Here is a 22405-nt window from a genome sequence, read left to right as displayed (position 1 = left end):
ACCGGAGCACCCAGAGGAAACCCACGCAGACACGGGGGAGAATGTGCTGGCATTGTAAAGCATCCGTGCTAACCACTGTGCTACCGTGCTGCCGTAGTTAGAACGTGGAAGTGTAAACTATAACTAAACTATTATTTTACAAGTTGAATCCCAGGATTTTATAACTAATGTTTTGGGGGAAATTTCAATCCATTGTTTCAAGAGCAATTGAAAAACAGTTACATTGGAATTGCGCGTGAGGATCCACACGTCTGTAAGATCATTCACTGGAAGGGGAATCAGTCCATAACAGCTGGATTGCAGAGTCACTGGGATAGCTGACCAAATGACTGCAATTTTTATCAGGTTAAAAAAAATACACAGTTCAGTGCAAGATTTGTATTAGCAAATTGCTGCAGCGGCTGGAGATCATCAAAGGAGGCAACTGCTGATTAAAATATAAATCGAAATTCTGCTGAAGGTGTTAAAGGGGCACGCAGGCGACCTCCATTATGTTGATGATGTGTTTCTTGACACCACATTATTTATCAAGTCATTTTCTGTCGCAGCTCTAAAAAGTTAGATTTGATCGTCGCCAACTTTGATGAATAGGGCTCCAGACTGTACAATCTCACTGCATTCTGTCGCATTGAGGTCGTTACTTTGGGAGCTGAAAGACCAGCAATTGCTGACGGTGACATTGGCAAAGAAGCACTGGGCGCATTAATTTGAGATTTATTTGTTTTACGATGTTACGAGTGGATCCAATTCTGGCCTCGATGACTGTCTGTTGTGGAGTCTGCGTGTCTCCGTGGGTTTCCTCCGGGTGCTCCGGTTTCCTCCCACAGTCCAAAGAGGTGCAGGTTAGTTGGATTAGCCATGCTAAATTGTCCCTTAGTGTCTATAAAGGTTAGGTCGGGTTACTGGTTAGGGGAATAGAGTGGAAACATGGGCCTAAAGTATGTCGGTGCAGACACGATGGGCCGAATGGCCCCCTTCAGCTCTGTAAAGTCTATGATTCTACGAACTAGTGGAAAGTAAAGGTCTTTATATCCACATTAAAATAACAGTCAGGGGCATGGCACAGGAACACACATTCATTTGTAACTGACACCTGCAACCCTTTCTTTCGGATGACTTAAGAGGAACGTCTGCCAGCGCTTACCTTGCCCACGTACTGCGGGTCTTCCCCGGTGTACTCTTCCAGCAGAAAGAACTGGTTCCACATCCAGCCCCGTTTGGAGCGATGTAACACAGAAAGCTTGACAACCGAAGGTTTCACTGGCACCCGGTCCTGTTGCTCTTCAGCAGTCCTCGCAGACAGTGGGGACACCTGGCCGGGCTCTGGCAGACAGGCCCAGAGCAACAGCAGCACACAGCAATTCGATACCGCCATTCTTATTTGGGAGCTGCCGGCTGCAGAGTCTATCTGGGTTTTGTCGGCGGCGCTCCAATTACCCTTCAGCGGCAAAGTGACTCCCTGACTATCCGTTTTGTTCCATTTGTAAACTACAGCGTCTTCAATCAATCTTCAAGTACTCTTAGTTTCTGGGGATTTCTAAAGCGAGAGAAAGAGAGAGAGAAAATAAACAGAATCATGTTTCAAAATGCGGACTGCGTTCTTCAATTTCAACAGCAGATACATAAAATACAGCACATGCTTGCTGATGCTGAATCTGAATTGCTAATCTAATTCCACTGATAACATTGTACTTGACTGGAATTCAGCAAAGTGTCCATCACTGGTGCCCCCTCACCAACCACCCCCCCCCCCCCCCCCCCCGGTGCACCCCTCCCCCCCCCCTCCCCACCCACCCCCACGCATACTAAACAAGCTGGACAAAACAGATTCCACTGCACAAAATCAACACTTACTGTGGGCCTGAAATTTAAAATAACGCTTGAACGCACTGTGCAAAAAGCGATGGTAAAACTCCAGGTCCGGGAGGCCTAACCCACGTTAGCTTTCACCAATGCCAAGTCTGACTGAGGAAAATACCAGCGCGGAGGATGTCAGGAAAAACACATTTGTTTGATTCGCAATTATAATCAAATGATATAGGGTTTTGTTCAGTATTGGGACATGGAAGATCAACTGAGGAGAGGTTTCATCCAGGTTTTCAAGGTATCAGGAGAAGGTGGATGGCAAGGAACTGTTGCCATTGGTTGGGAATAGAAAAGGACTTTAGGGGTATAGTCAAGTAATTAGAGACAGAATTTTAAGAATCTTGAAAAGGGTGGGAGAAGTTTGGAACTCTCTTCCACAAGCGGCAATTAATGTCTAAAATTGCGATTGATAGGTTTTGGCAGTCCAATGAAGGGGCAGGCAGATTTCTGGAGTTAGGGGCAGCAGGGTAGCATGGTGGTTAGCATAAATGCTTCACAGCTCCAGGGTCCCAGGTTCGATTCCCGGCTGGGTCACTGTCTGTGTGGAGTCTGCACGTCCTCCCCCTGTGTGCGTGGGTTTCCTCCGGGTGCTCCGGTTTCCTCCCACAGTCCAAAGATGTGCGGGTTAGGTGGATTGGCCATGCTAAATTGCCCGTAGTGTCCTAATAAAAGTAAGGTTAAGGGGGGGGTTGTTGGGTTACGGGTATAGGGTGGATACGTGGGTGTGAGTAGGGTGATCATGGCTCGGCACAACATCGAGGGCCGAAGGGCCTGTTCTGTGCTGTACTGTTCTATGTTCTATGTTCTAGGTGGCAAATCTGGCATTATCTCAGTAAATGATGGAATGGAATCCATGGATTCCCTGGAGTGCAGAAAGAGGCCATTCAGCCCGTCGAGTCTGCACCGACCCTCCCAACAAAGTCCACTCCCCCACCCTATCTCCCTAACCCCACCTAACCTGCACATCGTTGGACACTAAGGGGAAAAAATTTAGCATGCCCAATCCACTTAATCTGTACACCTTTAAAGGTGGACTAAATGACCTCCTCTTGTTCACATCACAAACAGGAGTTCTGCGGGCAGTGAGAACAGTTTTCCTCGAGAGCAGGGAATGTGGATATTCCATTTATAGCAGGGCTCAGGGGGGATGCAGCCTGAACACAGGTTAATAGTTTCAGGAGGAGATGATTTCAGGATTTTGATATACAGAAATGAGTCCATGCCAACTCGGCAGTGCGGGCAGCATGCAGAGAATGATTACAGCTGCGAGACAGACGGCCAGCGGTGTGTTCTCAGCTTTGCTTTAATATGGTTTCAAGAGATTGCAGCATGACATCACTAGGAAGGAAGTGTGTCATGCAATTTGGTTTTAGGTTCACTTTTACATTTAAGCAGAGCTGTTGCTGAAATGTCCAAGCTTTAAGTCCGTGTATAAATGTTCCCAAGTGCCGAGTCTCAGTAAATGAACCCACAATGTGGTTGCGCAATCTCTTATCAGTGATCTCTAATCAGTCCAAAGCCTTGTGTGCTGTGGCATTTCAAGTGCTCATCAAAATACTTCTTCAATTCTCTATCTCCCACCATCACTTTCACAGCTCTTCCCCTACTCCAAGGATAGACCTTGTTTTTTTCTTTTCTTTATTCGACGCCACTGCCTGCCCATAATAATATAAAAGCACCAATCACTCATCTGCGCCCAGTAGCCATCTGGGATGGCCATTACAAAGGATCTGGGACATATGGCAACCTGCAAAGGACCATGGGAAATATGGTTAACTCAGGACTCAGATGCTCAGAGCTTATGTATATCGGCGTAATAACTAGATAACTAGACGCTATCGAAACCCCAGCTACTTTGCATTCTAACGGCCCATTTCCCCAGAACAAAAGACCTGTACTCAGGTAACAGATACAGAAACAGACTCATCGGTGCCACTCCCTTTGCTCAGGGAGCCCAAAAAGCCAAGGCCAATGACCACACAGGACACGCCCCACCATTAAGGCACCTGCCCCTTTATTGACCAAAATCGAAGGCAGTAATCGAGGCCTGTCGAATTATTGGGTCCAAAGCTAAGGACCACCCAAAAGAGCGGGAAACCCCAGAAGGATAAAGAGAGACACTGCCATGTGTTCGGTCTCTCTTGGCCCCGGGACCTACGCCTAAAACCAAGTGTAGCATCACGACCAGAAGACAAGTTCAAGACCAACGATCGCTACCAGACAGATGAGCCCAGCAGAAACAAAGTCACTTCTCCAGACCCAGCCATGTAAGATCCGAACAAAGGCCTTGTTCCTCTGCATAAAGCCGGGTGCCTGAAGTTAAGTACAGGTTGTTGTAGTGTTAGGTGTAATTTAGCTTGTAGCGTTTTATGTTGCATGTCGAAGTAATTCTTGTGTGTAAATAAACTATCATTGAACTTGAACTAACTAACTGGTTGTTTGGTCTTTGATCGATATCCGGTGAGACCTTGTGGTGGTAACATTTGATACCTGACGACTCTGAAAAGCAATATCGTCAGTAATAACTGCCATATCAGTATCCAGTTAAAAACAGCAACATTATTGGCGTCTCCGGTGCGAATTGGCACATTATTGGAGACATCTGACAGGACTCGACCTAGAAGTGATTTTGTCACTCCGAGAGAACCCACAAAACTTTTCATTAAAAACCCAATTGAGAAAAGTCAAAGAAACCACATGTGTAAGGCCCGTATTGATCAAATCTCCAAGATTCAGAAGTGTGAATTAACTTGAATGCGTACTAACAGGGATACAAGGTAAACTCATTAGATTTTGTTGCTTAAAACTATTGGGAGTATTGTGAACCGGAAAATAGCCTCGGCCATACCCGCTGTTCGAATCGGCGCCTTATTCCCCTTGCCCCAAATTAACGGGAGGAAAAGAGATAATAGAGCAATGGCAACAAAGGCAATGGAACGCCTAATGAACCCGCAGGAACCCGAGGTCGCAGCGACCAGTGGAGCAGAGCAGTGCCCCATATGGGAAGAGGAATTGAGAAAGTATTTGAAGGGGAAAGGATGGCCTCTTTGGTCCGGGTTTTGTTCAAATGAAGAGTCAGGTCCAGGAAGTATAGGACAAATGTAGTGGGACAACCTAACCAAGGTTGCAGTGAAAGTTTGTAAGCGGATGGCAATCGTGTCCTGTTTGGCACAATTGTGAAAGTTGTGAGGATGCTCCACAGACAGACAGGGGAAGAATGAGGAAAACTTTAGTGAATGTGAGAAAATTAATGAGCAACTCCGGGAACAGTTGGCAGCTAAAGATAAAGAGATGGCTGATGTCAAACGGGCGCACCAATTTGTATAGTTCACCTGAGCAACTTTCAGACCCAGTACGATAAGGCCGACCAAGATACACAGCGGGCAATTCTGGTCTGAGAAGAGACGCAACAGCAGGTAGAACAGCTAAAGAAACAATGCGCAGATTTGAAGGCAGCTTTACAAGTGCTCCATAGTTCCACAACACAACAAAGACAGAGTACAGTAGATCACGCCAAATATAGGCAACAAATAGCAAAATTACAGTCATTGCTTTCAGTGCAAAACAGCTTCAGAGACACCTTTGGAGTGAATTTTGATCAGGAGAATGGCCCCAGTTGGCAAGAACTCAATGAAACCGCCCAGAGATATGTGGAGGATACAGAAAATCAGAATAGAGCCCCCCAGGCACCGAAAAGGAAACCACCGACTGCACAGGCAGCACACACCCCCAATGAATCCAGTCACCACACAGCGCATGTCACAGGATCGCGAGGAGCCTGACTTCGTTTACACCACCCCACTAACCAGCACCCAATTGAGAGATGCCTGCACCAAAATTGAACCATTTGAACCCACAGCAGACCCACATTATTTCTTTGAGAGAGTACGACAGCAAACAATTATGTACGGTCTGGACGAACAGGAGGAAATTAAGCTCATAGTCATGAGCCTTGACCCGTCCATTAGCTCAGCTTTATCAGAACCCCAGAACGTAGGAGGAGGAAGCCTCCAGTAGATGAAGGCAGCTATTTTCTACGCGATTGGATACAACAGAGGGGATCCCGTAGAAGGTTTGAACCGATGTAGACAAAAGAAGGAAGAGCCTCCGACTGTATATGCAGGTCGCCTTTGGATCCATTTCAAAGCGGTATTTGGGGAATTGAACTGCACAAACGTAGATAACAACAACACAACTAAATAGGCTCGTACTTTAGTCTCCCACGCCACAGAAGCAGGTCAAAAGGCTTGTGTAAATTACGACCTTGCAGACGCCACACATAATGAAGTGTGGGTTTTAAAGAGACTCCCCCGAGCTTGGGAACAGTCCCTATATAGAAAAGCAGATCAGGAGAAGGCAGAAGCGAATATTAACCCAGTCAGGACTACTCAGGACCCCGCATGGGTAAATGAGGGCAGAACTGAAGATCAGCACCCCAGAGCACAGGCACCACGAGGATACTATAACTGTGGACACATGGGACATGACGCCCGCGAATGCAGACAAAACCCCCCCGAACCAGCAACGGAACCAGCAATCGAACACCCAACCTAGGAACAATGTTAGGCCCATACATAGCATTAGCACCCGATCAGATAATGCAGTGATTAATAGCACAGATTGACAGTGTTCGGACTCCCCAACTTGGGTCTGCGACACAGTCTGGGACAAATCAGGCAGACCAGTAGTCACAGGTACAGTCCAGGGACACCCAGTAGAGTTCCTTTGGGACACACAGGGGTCCCACACCACTTTAAACTCCTCCACAATGTTTCAGCGTGACAAATGTCCCACCACAGACACAATCACTCTTAGTGGATTTACAGGACATGTACAACAGCCAAACATTACGGCCCCCGTAGATATTCAAATCGGCAACATAAACACCAAGCACCCCGTTGTTTTAGTGGACTTGCCCCAAACAGCAGAGCACATTTTAGGAATCGACTTCATGAGCCCACACAACCTTTCCTTTGACCCCATGAATAAGTGTATATGGAAAATGGCCAGAACAGTAAGAGCCCCCGCCACGCTCACAGTAGGAGACTACGAACATAGAATTGGCTCAGTAGGCGACTATTGGTTTGATCCGCAAGCCATTAATACAGATAAGATGATTAGAGAGGTCCTAAGAAAACATAAAGCATCCTTCGCCCAGCACAAGCACGATTGTGGAAAAATTCCGGGAACAGTCACAATTACAGGCTCCGATCCCAAACCCCAGAAGCAATACGGTTTCCTACAGCAAGCCGAGGGTGAGATTGCAAAAGTTATCAATAGCTTACTAGATCAAGGAGTAATTTGGCCCATAGCCTCAACAAACAATGTCCCAATTTGGCCCGTAAAGAAACCCGACGGTTCATGCAGATTGACCATTGACTACCGAGAGCTCAACAAGGTCATCCTATTAGCAGCAGCCCCCCCCCCACCCCGTGGCCACGAGTCCCGAACTCATGCTGACGCAGGGAGTACATGCTAAGTAGTTTACTGTGCTGTATATTGGCAATGGCTTTTGGTCCATTCCCTTAGATAAGGCCTGTCAGTACAAGTTTGTGTTCGCATTTCAAGGACAGCAGTATACGTGGACATGCCTCCCGCAAGGTTTCCACAACTCCCCCTCCATTTTTCATCGACAAATGGCAAACGGACTTTCCAAATCTCCCGCCCTGAATGCCTTATTCAGTATGTGGTCGACTTACTCCTACAGACGAACACAAAGGAAGAGCATGTTAAGCTTGTTTCCGAATTGCTCGGTCTCTTACAATCAATTGGATGTAAAGTCAACCCAAAAAAAGCCCAGATCCTGAAAGAAAGGGTCCTTTACTTAGGCACCATTATCACATATGGGAAAAGAGAGATCGAACAGAAACGGATTGAATCAATAGTTAAATTGCCCCTGCCCCACAATGTCACTGCTCCCTGATCATTCTTAGGATTAGTTGGGTATTGTAGGAACCATATAGATGGTTTTGCCACAAAAGTAGCCCCACTTTCAGAACTCCTTAAAAAGAACGCCCGATGAGAATGGCTTCCTTAGCACATGGACACCATCAATGAAGTAAAAGACGCCCTATGCACAGCCCCCGCTTTGCAGGTATCAGACCCACACTCTCGCTATGCCATGGACGTAGCGACCACCGACCGAACCCTCTCTGCAGTACTACTACAGGAAAGACATGACCATTTAGGACCTGTAGCCTATGAGTTTTGGATCCCATGGAGCAAGGAATTTCAGCCTGTGAACGGCACTTGCTCACAGTCTTTTGGGCAGTTCAATATTTTGCATATATCACAGGCCTCAACCCCGTAACCATTTTAACCGAGCACACCCCAACGCAGCTACTGCTAGATGGTAGGTTAAAGGACGGTTCAGTTAGCTAGATCAGAGCAGCTCGCTGGACACTGTTATTACAAGGAAGGGACATCACAGTTAAACGGACAAAGACCCACACATTTTTAGCGGACAACTTGCAGTATGAAGGAACCCCACATGAGTGCCAGATCATTGCAGCCAAACACCACACAGGACCCTTTATTCCGAAATCGCTGCCCACACGAGCAGGCATCAGAACACGGAATCCCCCGACCATGGATAAATCTTTAAAAATTTCTATAGATGGTTCCTCCACCATTAACAATGGAAAAAGAATAATAGGATATGGTATTTATGTGGAAGACGTGCAGGGACGTGCATGAGAGGAAATATCTTTAAAATTGCCAGGCCAATTAGGATCACAAGCACCCGAATTAGCAGCAATAGCATGTGTAGTGCAGCACCCAGATTTTTCCCCGACCCCCGCAGATATATATTCGGACAGTTAATCTGTCTGCAATAGTTTGACAGAATACCTGCCCCTGTGTGAATCTAGAGGATTCATATCTGCTGATGGTAAACCCCTACCCTCAGCCCCATTATTGAAGCATATTCTTGAGACAGCAAAAGACTGCACATATGGCAAATCAAAGTCAGAAGCCATCATCGGTTCTGCCCACCCGGTAATGTAAAGGCAGACTTCTTAGCCAAGTCAGGAACACGACACGGTCACTTTTGGCAACCCCCCGAGAGTGAACCGATACACGCATTCCAGGTTTCACAGACCAATATCGAAGATTTAGCCCAGGCCCAAAAGGCAAACGACACTCTTAAGCAAGTTTTAGACGGAAACTACCCAGCCCCCTACGGCACATTCAAGGACTCACTGATGGTACAAGACAATATAATTTTAAAGAATGGAATTTATGTGGTCCCCACCCAGGACAGAAACCAGATAATTTGCCAGTTTCATGACGGACACGGACATCAGGGGATAGACAATACCATCGTCCAATTAAGACCTTTGTGCTGGTGGCCCGATGTAAAAGCAGACGTCACGCATTATGTTGAGAATTGTTTAATCTGTGCACAGAATAATCCTGAAAGGTACTCCAGGAAAGGGCAATTAAGACACACCCGTTAATGGCTCATGGACGAATTTACACCTTGATTACATTGGTCCCCTCCCCCCCTGCAGAAATGGTTTTAAATGCGTGTTGGCAGTAATCAACACCTTCACAAAATGGGGGGGAAGCATTTCCCTCCAGGACAAACACGGCTAAGGCAACAGCCAAGATCTTAACACAGCAGATATTTACATACTGGGGACTTCCCCGCAGCACTGAATCAGACTAAGGTTCCCATTTCACCAGCAGAGGAATGCAGAATGTCCTAACGATTTTTGGAATAAAACAAAAATTCCACATTGCTTATCACCCCCAATCCAGCGGTATTGTGGAACGTATGAATCAGACCCTGAAAGTGACTATTCGGAAAATGGTGGAACAGCATAACACCACATGGGACACAGTTCTCCAATTTGCTCATATGTTTATTAGGAACAGCATCAAATTCTGCAGGATTCCCCCCCCCCCCCCCCCCCGCCCCCCCCCCACACCCTCATGACCAGACGACCCATCAAAGGAACTGAATATTTATTAGGACTTGATTTGGCCAGCCCCACAGTCACCACCCTCACCCACGAAAAAGCAGTCCAACAACTCACGGAAAATATTAAAGTAGCACAGTTCGCTGCAGCTTTCCGACTAGGCGCTAGGAAAAAGCAAAGTAAGGCCTGCTTTGATAAAACAGTCCACCCAGTAGAGTATACAGTCAGTCAGAAAGTGATGGTTTCTCTGTATAATTCCAGTTTGTTCCTCACCCCTAAATTTGCAGGACCCTACTCCACTTCAGATAAAATGAGCCCCTCTGTGTACAAAATAACGTACCCCAATGGAAAAACAGGTTGGTTCCATATCAACCAGCTTAAGGTTTATGGAACCCAATGTAGCCACTCCCACCACATCTCTCTAGTAATAGCAGACGTTTCCCTACACTTTTGATGCGTAACCTACACTTGCGCGCCATTTCTGGCACCCAGTTTGTGCCAAAGTAAAGTGGCCATAGTCCCAGACCACCATCGGCTTCTTTCCGCTTTGAGGGGGAGAGCTGACTGGTGGTGGTTTAACCTGAGGTTCAACCTCAGGCGAGGGGCAAGGTAGAGATGACAGGACTTCATGAATAACCTCAGCTGGTACAGGAATTGAACCCACGCTGCTGGCCTCGCTTTGCATCACAAATCAGCTATCCAGCCATCTGAGCTAAACCGGCCCCCAATAGAATACGTACAGCATCATTACTTGGCCATAGAATCCCCTACAAGGCAGAAGGAGGCCATTTGGCCCATTGAGTCTGCACCGACCCTCCAAAGGAGCACCCCATCTCGGCCCACTCTCCTGTCCAATCCCTGTAACCCCCTAACCCCATCTCACCTGCACATCTTTGACAGTAAGGGGCAATTTAGCCTGGCCAATCCACCTAACCTGCACCACTTTGGACTGTGGGAGGAAACCGGAGCACCCGAAGGAAACCCATGCAGTTACGGGAAGAACGTGCAGACTCCACACAGTCACCCAAGGATGGAATTGAACCCAGGTCCCTTACGCTATAAAGCAGCAGTGCTTGGCAACCATCATTCTGTACAAGATAATAACATAGAAACAGAAAGGGAAGTCATGTAAATAGATTTAAAACATTTGCTATATTCATTAAAAATAAACAAAGAAGCCTTAAATTAATACAGCACCATTAAATAGCATTACACAAGTATAGCTGGCAATGAAATACGATTTTAATTTCCACTTGTGAGACAGGCCATAACTCAGTAATGGAAATAAAAGACATGTTTCATTACATTTTGTCATGTATTGTCTATCTATATTGGAACTGTAATTCATTAAGTGGAAATTACAGTCACTGTGAAAACTTGTGTAAAAATTCATTAAATAGCCATTTTAGTCAATCTCTAGAAAAGGACAGGATGCTGCACACATAATACATTTCCTGGAATTGGGAATATTAGAGGTATAACTGTTTTTTTTTGCATATAGTCTACATCCCGGGGCAGCACGGTAGCATAGTGGTTAGCATCAATGCTTCACAGCTCCAGGGTCCCAGGTTCGGTTCCCGGCTGGGTCACTGTCTGTGTGGAGTCTGCACGTCCTCCCCGTGTGTGCGTGGGTTTCCTCCGGGTGCTCCGGTTTCCTCCCACAGTCCAAAGATGTGCGGGTTAGGTGGATTGGCCATGCTAAATTGCCCGTAGTGTCCTAAAAAGTAAGGTTAAGGGGGAGGTTGTTGGGTTGCGGGTATAGGGTGGATATGTGAGTTTGAGTAGGGTGATCATTGCTCGGCACAACATCGAGGGCCGAAGGGCCTGTTCTGTGCTGTACTGTTCTAAATCCCCTTATCCGTCTGGAAAAAGGAATAAGCCACAATTGTGAGTGCCTGCACATTCGGAACAGATATCAAAATCAGCAAAGGAAGTATTGGAAGATACTTGAATTAATGGACATGAAAATTATTAGATAATACTCAGATAATGGGATGGAAAGTCACAGATCCAAATTTGCCCGCAACACAAAGATAGCTTACATTGTAAGCATGGCAGAATTGGAAAGAGTTATTGACAGATTAAGTGAAAGGGCAGAAATGGATTCTAATGTTATCCAAACGTGAATCTCAAAGGATAGAATAATCCTCCGGCTGGTACCCTGCCTTCCGAGGGCATTGACAGCCATGGACCTCTATTGAACATGTCCATGACTATGCCCGGCAAGAAACTGCAGTGGTTTGCTGGGTCCTCCAGCAGTGTGGCTGACCAGGAAACTCTCCTGCTCTTACCACCTGCCAAGAAGAATATTGGAAGCATTTAGAGGCTGATAACCCACCTGTTTGGCCACATTAAGCATGCACCTTTCATGGCCATCAAGTCCTGAAGTGAGACTTGAAATCAGAGCTTCTGACCAAGAGGTAGAGGCACTGCCACTGCACCACTGCATCTCCCAGAGAGGATAACATACTTTCTAAATGGCGAAAAGATAGAAACAGTGGAGTTCCAAAGAGATTTGGGGGTCCAGTTAGGGCGGCCATTAAAAAGATGTAAATAGGTACAGAAAATTATTGAAAAATGCAATGGAATGCTGGTTTCTATATCTAGAGGACTAGAGTACATGGAGGTAGAAGCATGTTTGAGCTATTGAAACCTTTGGTATGACATCTGGCCTCATTTGGCAGCACCAGTGCCTCAAGGTCAATAGCTTGGAGGAGTAATGTGGACAGTTCTGGCCACCACACCGTAGAGAGGATGTATTGGCCTGGCAGAGTTCAGTGTACAATTTCCAGAATTATACCTGGACTCCAAAAGTTAAGTTACAAGAAAAGATTGCACATGTCTTTGAAGTGTAGTCACTGTTGTAATGTAGGAAATGCAGTCGTCAATTAACACGCAGCAAGGTCCCATCAAATGCATTGTGATAATATCCATATTATTTGTTTTTAGTGACTTTGGTGGCGCGATAAATATTGACCTGGACACTGGGCAAAGCTTCCCTGCCCTTCTTCAAAATGGTGGCATGGGATCTTTTACTCCACTCTGAGAGGGTTGACTGGGTATCAGTGCGTCTGAGGGAACAGCACCTCCAACACTGCAGCACTCCTTCATCCCTGGAATGTAAGCCGAGATACTCAGCTCTCTGGAATGAAGCTGATACAGCAACTTACTGACCCAGAGCTCCAACTGAGCTCCCGGACCCGAGCAATTTGAGGCAGATTGTGCTGGGTTAAAGTCAACCAGAGAGAGGTTGAGGCAAATTGGACTTGCGGAAAGAACGGCAAGAATATAACAGAATAGGATTAGCTGTGCAGGATCCAGAAGATCTTTTGAAATGCCAATTTTAACTGGCTTACTTTCTGGTCATGAAGCATTACAGTCTTGCAGTGTCCAAACTGAAATGGAACTGAAGTTTAAAGAATTGGAGAAAGAACACAAATCGGATCCTCCTGCACTTTATCAGAAGTGAATAAAAAGAAGTCCTAATTGCCTGCGTAAGGCAATAGGAGAGAAGCATTTTAGTTTAAGTTTTAATCTTGCTACATAAAGTAGGAATATCCCCAAGGAAAATGATACTTCAGTTGAACAACTTTGTCCTTGAGATCAATGAGGCTCCTGTGAAAATAAAGGTGACATCCTGGAGGGTATTTTTGTGCTTTACCCCATTGTTACTGGAGTTAACTTTTCACCAGGTTAACTCTCTCTTTCCTCTCACTCATGTCGCTTGATGGCACCATGGTTAAAACCCATTCTCCTTGCCTGGTCTACGCAAACTAGTCGCAGGAAACAACCTCCTCAACTGAACAACATTAGTCCCCATTTTGCTGAGTCTAATGAGTCGCTGACCATTAGTGCTGACAACCCATTTGAACCTGTCCTTAAAATGATTCTGGGTATTTCATGTTTATTATGAATGTTTCTCTCCGTTAAATAATCGAGTGCAGCCAAGAAAGACGATGACGTTACACGGTTAAGGCAACCAATAAGTCATTTCTGGCAACAGTCTGTGGTATTGCTATTTGGATAGCTGCCTCTTTGCAAACATTGTGCCAATAACAGGCTTTTAATTGGCTATAACATACCTGGCTACGAGTTTAATTAATTATTGAAACAAAAATCTTACCTCCTTAATTGAAAAAAAAAATCAGCTAGGACAGAAAGCCTGGTTTATTTAAATGAGTGGAAGGGAAGCACGGTGGCCTAGTGGTTAGCACAGCTGCCTCACAGCACTGAGGTCCCAGGTTTGATCCCGGCTCTGGGTCACTGTCCGTGTGGAGTTTGCACATTCTCCCCGTGTTTGTGTGGGTTTTGCAACCCAAAGATGTGCAGGTAGGTGAATTGGCCATGCTAAAGTGCCCCTTAATTGGATACTCCAAAGAACTTTTTAAAAAAATGAGTGGTGTGCTTCTGTCCTCATTCCTCCGAGGTTAACTCCATTACCTCCAGCTGTTTCATCAACTGAATTTATTGAAAGAGTCTAGAAGAGCAACATACACCTCTGAAGTATTGTTGTCTGCAGTGGAGTGCGACTTGCATGAGATTCAATCCAAATTCAGGTAAAGGTGGGCCAGACTTAATGGTATGTCACTGGATTCTTATTTGATTCTCCTCTTCATATTCCTGAAACATCAGTGTGAGGAAACTATTGTCTTCATTCCTTCTTTAGTTCCAGACTAGTGGTAGTACAATCAACAGCACAATTTTTGCCAGAGTATCATAAACCCTGTATACGCGCAACAAGCGCTGTGATATCAGGTGTGGGAGATAGAGCTCGACATGATGGCCATCTGTTTGCCCTGATCAGCTCCACATGCAATAAGCTAAGGTCAGCTGCTGTCACCTTCCTCATTGTGGCACCTATCCATCCAGCTCTGTTGCCAATAAACCTCACTCGAAATGACTTCTCTTTCAGTTGAATTACTCTAATCTCTTACAGCCTCCACTCGGGTGGGCAGCGTGTGATTTAGTTTGCCTCGTTTGACCCTGAGCACAGTACATTTTCTTTCTGATTGACAATGATGTTAGGAAAATGTCAGCAGCAATCCAAACACAGTCCAGGACTAAAGCTGATATTATTTGGTGTTGGCTTGTGATTCTGCCACCTTTAAAGAGCAGATAACGTTGTGTCTCGTGTTGAAATGTTTCAAAGCAGCTTTAAATAGAATTACATAAAATATGTTTGATGGAATCAGACCAGTCAGCCTAACCAATCCATGTCGGCATTTATGCTCCATTCCATAATTTTTCATCTAATTCTATGACAACAACCTTCTATTCCTTTCTCCCTCGTGTTTCCCCTTCAATACATCCAAATTATTCGCCTCAACTGCTTCCTTTGTAGTGCATCTAGGTAAAGAATTTTCTACGCTATATTGTTGGCCTCGAGTTCTACTCATTACAAGTGGAAACATTTCCCTGTGGTGGCTCTCTCAGTACCTTCCATCGTTTTAAAGACATCTTGTTAGGTCACCTCTCATCCTTCTCTTTTCAAAAGAAAAGAGAGCAAAGCCTGTCAAACCTTTCCCATAGTACTTCACAATGTGCTGCGTAACTTAACCCTCTCAGCTAAAGAAATTGAACTCTTTGCAAAGCACAATGCGTTATCCAGATATTCTCCATTGGAAAATGTGCTGGTCAGCTCTACATGGCATGGTTTCCTGATGTAGAATGAATGGGAAGAAAGAGCACAGTGTGTGTTAGCAGCTGCATTTTTCATAATAAGTCGCTTTCATGAAATCCATAATGAAGTTTCATACTAATAATCCGAAGTGATATGTTTTGATTCTATTTTGTGCAGCTTCTGGAATAGTTACATGTGAGAAGGCAGCCCATTATCTCCAGCAGCAGGAGCCACCACACCCCTGATATTTCATAGAATTTACAGTGCAGAAGGAGGCCATTCAGCCCATCGAGTCTGCACCGGCTCCTGGAAAGAGCACCCGACCCAAGGTTAACACCTCCACCCTATCCCCATAACCCAGTAACCCCACCCAACACTAAGGCCAATTTTGGACACTAAGGGCAATTTATCATGGCCAATCCACCTAACCTGCACATCTTTGGACTGTGGGACGAAACCGGAGCACCCGGAGGAAACCCACACACACACGGGGAGGATGTGCAGACTCCGCACAGACAGTGACCTAAGCCGGAATCGAACCTGGGACCCTGGAGTTGTGAAGCGATTGTGCTATCCACAATGCTACCGTGCTGGTCGCTGGTCAGTAACCCCATCTCCATTCATCCCAGCTTCATGTTTTTTCACTTGCCGACTGTTGCCGGGGCTGAACGGTAATTAATGTATGTTTCATTGCATCACATACATTAAGAATAACGCTAGGCGATCTTCCCCACATTCCCAATGTTACCCCCTTCATTGATTGAGGAGTTGTTGATGGTTTGGGGGGTGGAAAGAGAGAGTTAACTCTGTTATTTATAGAAAAATTATGGAAGCAGGATCAGAATCTCTGGATAGGGTTCAGGCCAAATGGGAGGAGGAATTAGGGGAGATGTTGGAAGAAGGGCTTTGGTACAAACTTTTACGGAGGATAAATGCATCGACCTCACGCAGGTTGGCACTAATATAATTGAAGGTAGTTCACAAAACACATTTGACGAGGTGGAGAATGAGTTGCATGTTTGAAGGAGTTGAGGACATTTGTGACAGATGTGGGAAGGGGCCAGCCAATCCTGTACACGTGTTTTGGTTGTGCCTGAAACTTAGGAAATTCTGGAACATCTTGTTTGGCACCATGTCGGCAGCGTTACAGTTGGACCGAGAACCCAGTCCCCGAGGGGTCATGTCCGGGGTGTCAGATTTGCCAGAGCTCCAGACAGGGGCAGGGGGCAGATGTCTTCGATTTTGCCTCGCTGGTGGCGAGGAGGCGGTTCCTATTGGGTTGGAGGTCAGTTTCTCCACCCTGTGGCTCAATATGCTTAGGAGAGTTAATAGAGTTTCTAAGCCTTGAGAAGATGAAATTTAGTTTAAGACAGAATGAGGAGGGGGTTTCATATAAGATGGCGTCCGTTTATACCTCACTTTAAGGAATTAACCTCAGTCAGCAGCTAAAATGGGAGGGGGTTAGTTAGTTAGTTAATTAATTAATTGTTTTCGGGTTGAGGAAGAGATTGTTAAATGTGTATTAAATATGTGAAATATAAATTATGTATAAGAAAAATTTTGAAAAAGCTAATAAAAATATTTATTTAAAAAATGAATAATGCTCACATTTGAGCTGAATATTTCTCTAGGTTACCCTGCTGGAGTCATAGAGATAGGGTCATAGAGAAAAGAAATTATAGCTTTCATTCTGAATATCCAAGCTATCTGTCTTGCTTCTTCCAAAACAGCAAGGGGAACTTGCAAAAAGATAAAGGGAATAGAAATAATATAAGCATGCAGGAAGATTGAGTTTCAAACTGGGGTGTGCATAGCTTGACAGTCCATTTAAGGCTTGTATTGTAGCTTGATATACTTGCTCTTGCAGTTGTGTTGAAGAGCAGTGGTGGTGTCTACTGTTAAATCTCTGTGCAGATCCATTCCTAATTCGGAAACTACATTTGCATTTATCCTTATCCTATATAACTCGGTATCTCACCCAAAATTGATGCAACCATAACACTTGTCCGCTCATTTTTTTCATAGATTTTCATAGAATTTACAGTGCAGAAGGAGGCCATTCGGCCCATCGAGTCTGCATCGGCTCTTGGAAAGAGCACCCTACCCAAGGGCAACACCTCCACCCTATCCCCATAACCCAGTAACCCCACCCAACACTAAGGGCAATTTTGGACACCAAGGGCAATTTATCATGGCCAATCCACCTAACCTGCACATCTTTGGACTGTGGGAGGAAACCGGAGCACCCGGAGGAAACTCATTACGAAGCATATACATAGCAGCCATCAACCCTTAATGTTACTTGCTTAGGCAAGACATCAAAAATACATCAGTGGTTATTCAATTAGTTGTAAACAGGAACTGGAAATGGTAAACAAAAATCATTTGGAGAAACAGAAAAACAACGAGCAGGGGAATAATTCCGCATTCCACTGCTCATACAAATGGTCTCCCCAGAAGAGACAGAGTTACTGGAATCAGCAATGAATTAACAGTCCAAAGGACACTGCTAAAAACAGGACCACACAAAATTGATTGCAAATTTAACAATACCTCGTACATTGCTCCCCAGGCAATACTTATTACTGGCAACCAGAAATCAGTAAATTAATAAAATTACTTAATCTATTGTCGCGGTAATGCCAATTGTAGACAGCCAAGTGGCACTGATTATTAATCCATCTCAAGAATTAATAACTCTAATTTAATCATTTCTCACAACTTTTGCTCTAATTCATATTAAGGGGGAAAAATCAATTTGGCATCATCAGCGTTTGGGATGGACACTTTTGTTCCCTGCAATAAACTGTCTGACTGACTGGCAACCTTGTTTGAGTTGCACCTATAGATACATAATGGACTACATCTGGGGAGGAATGTCAATATCACTAATAAACACGATGGTAAGACTTGGAAAGATGCAATTTGCAGAAACTGGAACTTCTGATTGGCTCATTATGCACTTTGTGCCTTGTGAAATGGTGAACACAACTGGCCAATTGGTGTTGGCCTGAGTTGGGGGGTGGGGGGGGGGGGGGTTACAATCATGGGGAGAACATCACAACTCGTCCTGTAACAACCCAAAATCAATGATAACACAGAATCAGATGTACCTGCAACTACTGGTCACAAGTCACAAGTTTGTTTTTCATGGGATGTGAGTGTCATTGGCAAGGCCGCCATTTGTGCCCAAACCCGATTTCCTTTGAACTAAGTAACTGCTCAGTCATTTCAGAGACAATCGTGTTGCTGTGGGTCTGAAATCACATGTAGGCCAGACCAGATCAAGAGGGTGGATTTCCTTCCCTAAAGGACGCATTTGAACCCATGGTCCCTGGCCATTAGCCTGGGGATGACCAATCCAGTGACATTACCACATCTTCCCATTAGGTAGGGGAGTGAGGGGGTCTATGTACATCCAATGTCCCACAAAAGGACAGTGCACCTGTCTGTGGATTTGCAGCAGGAATTTAGGAAAGATTACGGCAGTTCAAGCCCATGTTATTAATCCAAACTCACATTGTTCATCTGCCCACCTTCTATTTAACTCTCCAGGAAATGGGACTCAAGCAAGTTGCCTTCGAAGATCAGCACACGTTGGTTGTGAAGCAGCCACCTGATCCCCGAGGGCTGTTCCAGATTAGAGAGTGTGGGGTGGGGGGGTTTGCTACCCTGCTTGCTGAAACACGCCTTTGGAACAGGTGCTGACCATTTAGCACAATTAATAGTTTCTGATCCGGAAAATAACCCAACGTACGAATTAGGAGCAGGGAAGGCCACTCTGCCCCTCAAACCTGTTCCGCCATTCAATGGGAACACAACTAGTCTGATTGTAAGCTCACCTCCACATTCCTGTGTGCTCCTGACCTGACCTGACCAATGGACTTTGATAATGTTTTGGTGTTACCACCTGCTCTCTTCCATATTTCAATGATGCATTGTCTGGGACAAGGATTTTAAAGGAACACTTCAAATAAACTTGTTTTCCTGTTCTTGTATCATCGGTGATTTGTACAGGTTGGAGTAATATTGGTTTCTGATAAATATTTAAAAACAAAAGGCACTGCACCAGGGACCCGGGTTTGACTCCGGCCAAGGGTGACTGTGCGGAATCTGCACGTTCTCCCCGTGTCTGCGTGGGTTTCCCCCGGGTGCTCCGGTTTCCTCCCACAGTTCAAAGATGTGCAGGTTAGGTGGATTTACAAAAATAAATAATTTGTGTCCTAGTGTCCAGGGATGTGCAGGTGAGATGGGGTTACGGGGATAGGGCGGTGGAATGGGCATGGGTAGGGTGCTCTTTCAGGGGGTCGGTGCAGATTCGATGGGCCGAATGGCCTCCTTGTACTCTGGAGGAATTCTCCGTTTCTATGATTCTATGTTGTGGGCAGCTCAGTCCCTTCATCAATCGGTAAAAGAACAAAGTGATTCAACCACATGAGGGAGCCAGACATCTATATAAGTGGGAGTTGAATGCTCGCAGCCAGCAGCAGTGCACACACATCTCAAAAAGCCAATGACTGCAGATGCTGGAATATGAATCAAAAATAGAAAATGCTGGACAATCTCAGCTGGTCTGATAGAGTCTGTGGAGAGAGAAGGGAGCTAACGTTTTGAGGCTGGGTGACTCTTTGTCAAAGATGGAGAGAAATTGGAAATGGGGTCAGATTTATACTGTAGTGGGGATGGGGGGTTACAGTATAAATCTGACCCCATCTCCAGTGCACACACACCTCTTGCCCAATCGCAATTTGCCCCAAATGCAACTTGTTTAGTGGAAATGTAGAGGAGGCAGAAATGTTGATTACCTTGGTGCCAAGCTGCTAATATCTGGATAATATATTTCTGCATCTGTGACTTCCTTGACATTTGGGCTTTCCCAGTGTGATGCAAAGTGAAACTTCAGATTTTTTTTTTTTTGATACTGGGCCTTCTGGGCAGCACCGTAGCATAATGGATAGCACAATGGCGTCACAACACCGGGGTCCCAGGTTCGATTCCGGCTTGGGTCACTGTCTGTGCGGAGTCTGCACATCCTCCCCGTGTCTGCGTGGGTTTCCTCCGGGTGCTCCGGTTTCCTCCCACAGTCCAAAGATATGCAGGGGTAAGTGGGTTGGCCATTCTAAATTGCCCCTTAGAGTCCAAAAAAAAGGTAAGGTGGGGTTATGGGGATAGGGTGGAAGTGTGGGGATAGGTAGGGTGCTCTTTCCAAGGGCTGGGGCAGACTCGATGGGCCAAATGGCCTCCTTCTGCACTGTAAATGCTATGATTCTGTCACTTTGAGACACAGCCAATGGTTCAGAGGAGGCTGGTGAGGTTCAAAATGCTGAAGCAGCCCCACGTGTTTGTCATTTCAGTCTGGATGCATCAAGCTGTCCTTCTGTGGGATTATTTTTCTCCCCCCCCCCCCCCCACAATATTGCCCCCCTTTGCAAATGGCATTCACTCCGCGCCCTCAGAGTCAGTGTTCTGAATTATTCCTCAGGCTCTGTCTCTGTGGCTGAAGTTTGTGCTGTGGGGACAGATGTCTCGTTAATGTCACTGAGCAGGGACTGAACTTCCCAGAGGGAACATTCCTCTGGGGTGGGGGTGGGATTGGCTGGATCCCGGGGAATGATGACACCCCCTCTCTCAATCGGAGGCTCCCCACCATCGCGAACACTTCCTTTCTGCCAAAGGGGGGTGAAGAATTCCTGTCACCGCTCCCCTGATGGTGCAAACTGTATTCTTCTGCAAGAGAGTGTGTGTGAAATGGTGAACAGGAATTCTGACCTGCTTCATCAGCTGCTTGAATAAAGCACCCCCGTCAACTCTGTCCCCCATCAGCCTTGGCCAGGTGTGAGAGAATGAATTCCCGGCCACATGGGGGGAGTTAAGCGGATTGAGAAACCAGCGCAATCTGCAAATGTTTCCAATGTCATCGTCCCAAAAGAAATCTTCCTCGACTCGATAGAGTGGCACCGTGCAGACAGAGAGACACTCTGACTCTGACTCCACACACATTTCCATCGCTGTGTGTGAGCGATGCTGAGCTGGGCTGTGTCCACAATAACCAGGCACTTCCCCTGCACTGTCTGACTCGCGGTCTGTGTCTGCACAACCTCCAGACTCACGGACATCAATGGAACAGTTCTTGTCTGGGGCAGACAGAAGTTCACACTCACTCACTCGCACACACACTCACTCACAGACACACACACTCACACATACACTCACACAGGCGCAGACGCCCACACACTCACTCACTCTTACACACACTCACTCACAGACACACACACTCACACATACACTCACACAGACACACACACCCACACACACACTCACTCACTCTTACACACACTCACTCACAGACACACACACTCACTCACAGACACACACACCCACACACTCACTCACTCTTACACACACTCACTCACAGACACACACACTCACTCACAGACACACACACCCACACACACACTCACTCTTACACACACTCACTCACAGACACACACTCACTCACTCTTACACACACTCACTCACAGACACACACACCCACACACACACTCACTCTTACACACACTCACTCACATACACACACACTCACACATACACTCACACAGACACACACACCCACACACACACTCACTCTTACACACACTCACTCACAGACACACACACTCACACATACACTCACACAGACACACACACCCACACACACACTCACTCTTACACACACTCACTCACAGACACACACACTCACACATACAGGCACACACACACACCCACACACTCACTCACACAGACACACACACTCACTCACACTCTCACTCACACACTCACACACACACTCACTCTCACACTCACTCACAGGCACACACACTCACTCACAGACACACACACTCACTCTCACACTCACTCTTACACACACTCACTCACAGACACACACACTCACACATACACTCACACAGACACACACACCCACACACACACACTCACTCTTACACACACTCACTCACAG

General features: G+C 45.9%; 1 protein-coding gene across 4 annotated transcripts in view; it reads right to left on the bottom strand.

Annotated features, from left to right (window-relative positions):
* LOC119965744 (cadherin-6-like) overlaps positions 1-22405 on the bottom strand; it is a 206715-nt gene that overhangs the window by 174966 nt on the left and 9344 nt on the right. For all 4 annotated transcript variants that reach the window (XM_038796523.1, XM_038796524.1, XM_038796525.1 and 1 more), the window contains exon 2: positions 1145-1537. In XM_038796523.1, coding sequence (XP_038652451.1) covers positions 1145-1375 — 231 coding nt within the window. In that variant the 5' untranslated portion in view covers positions 1376-1537. The remainder of the gene's footprint in view (positions 1-1144; positions 1538-22405) is intronic.

This window comes from Scyliorhinus canicula, chromosome 5, assembly GCF_902713615.1.
Source record: "Scyliorhinus canicula chromosome 5, sScyCan1.1, whole genome shotgun sequence".
In the NCBI taxonomy this organism is placed as follows: Eukaryota; Metazoa; Chordata; class Chondrichthyes; order Carcharhiniformes; family Scyliorhinidae; genus Scyliorhinus; species Scyliorhinus canicula.
The sequence above is the reverse complement of the archived record's forward strand: the minus strand, read 5'-3'. Positions and strand labels throughout refer to the sequence as shown.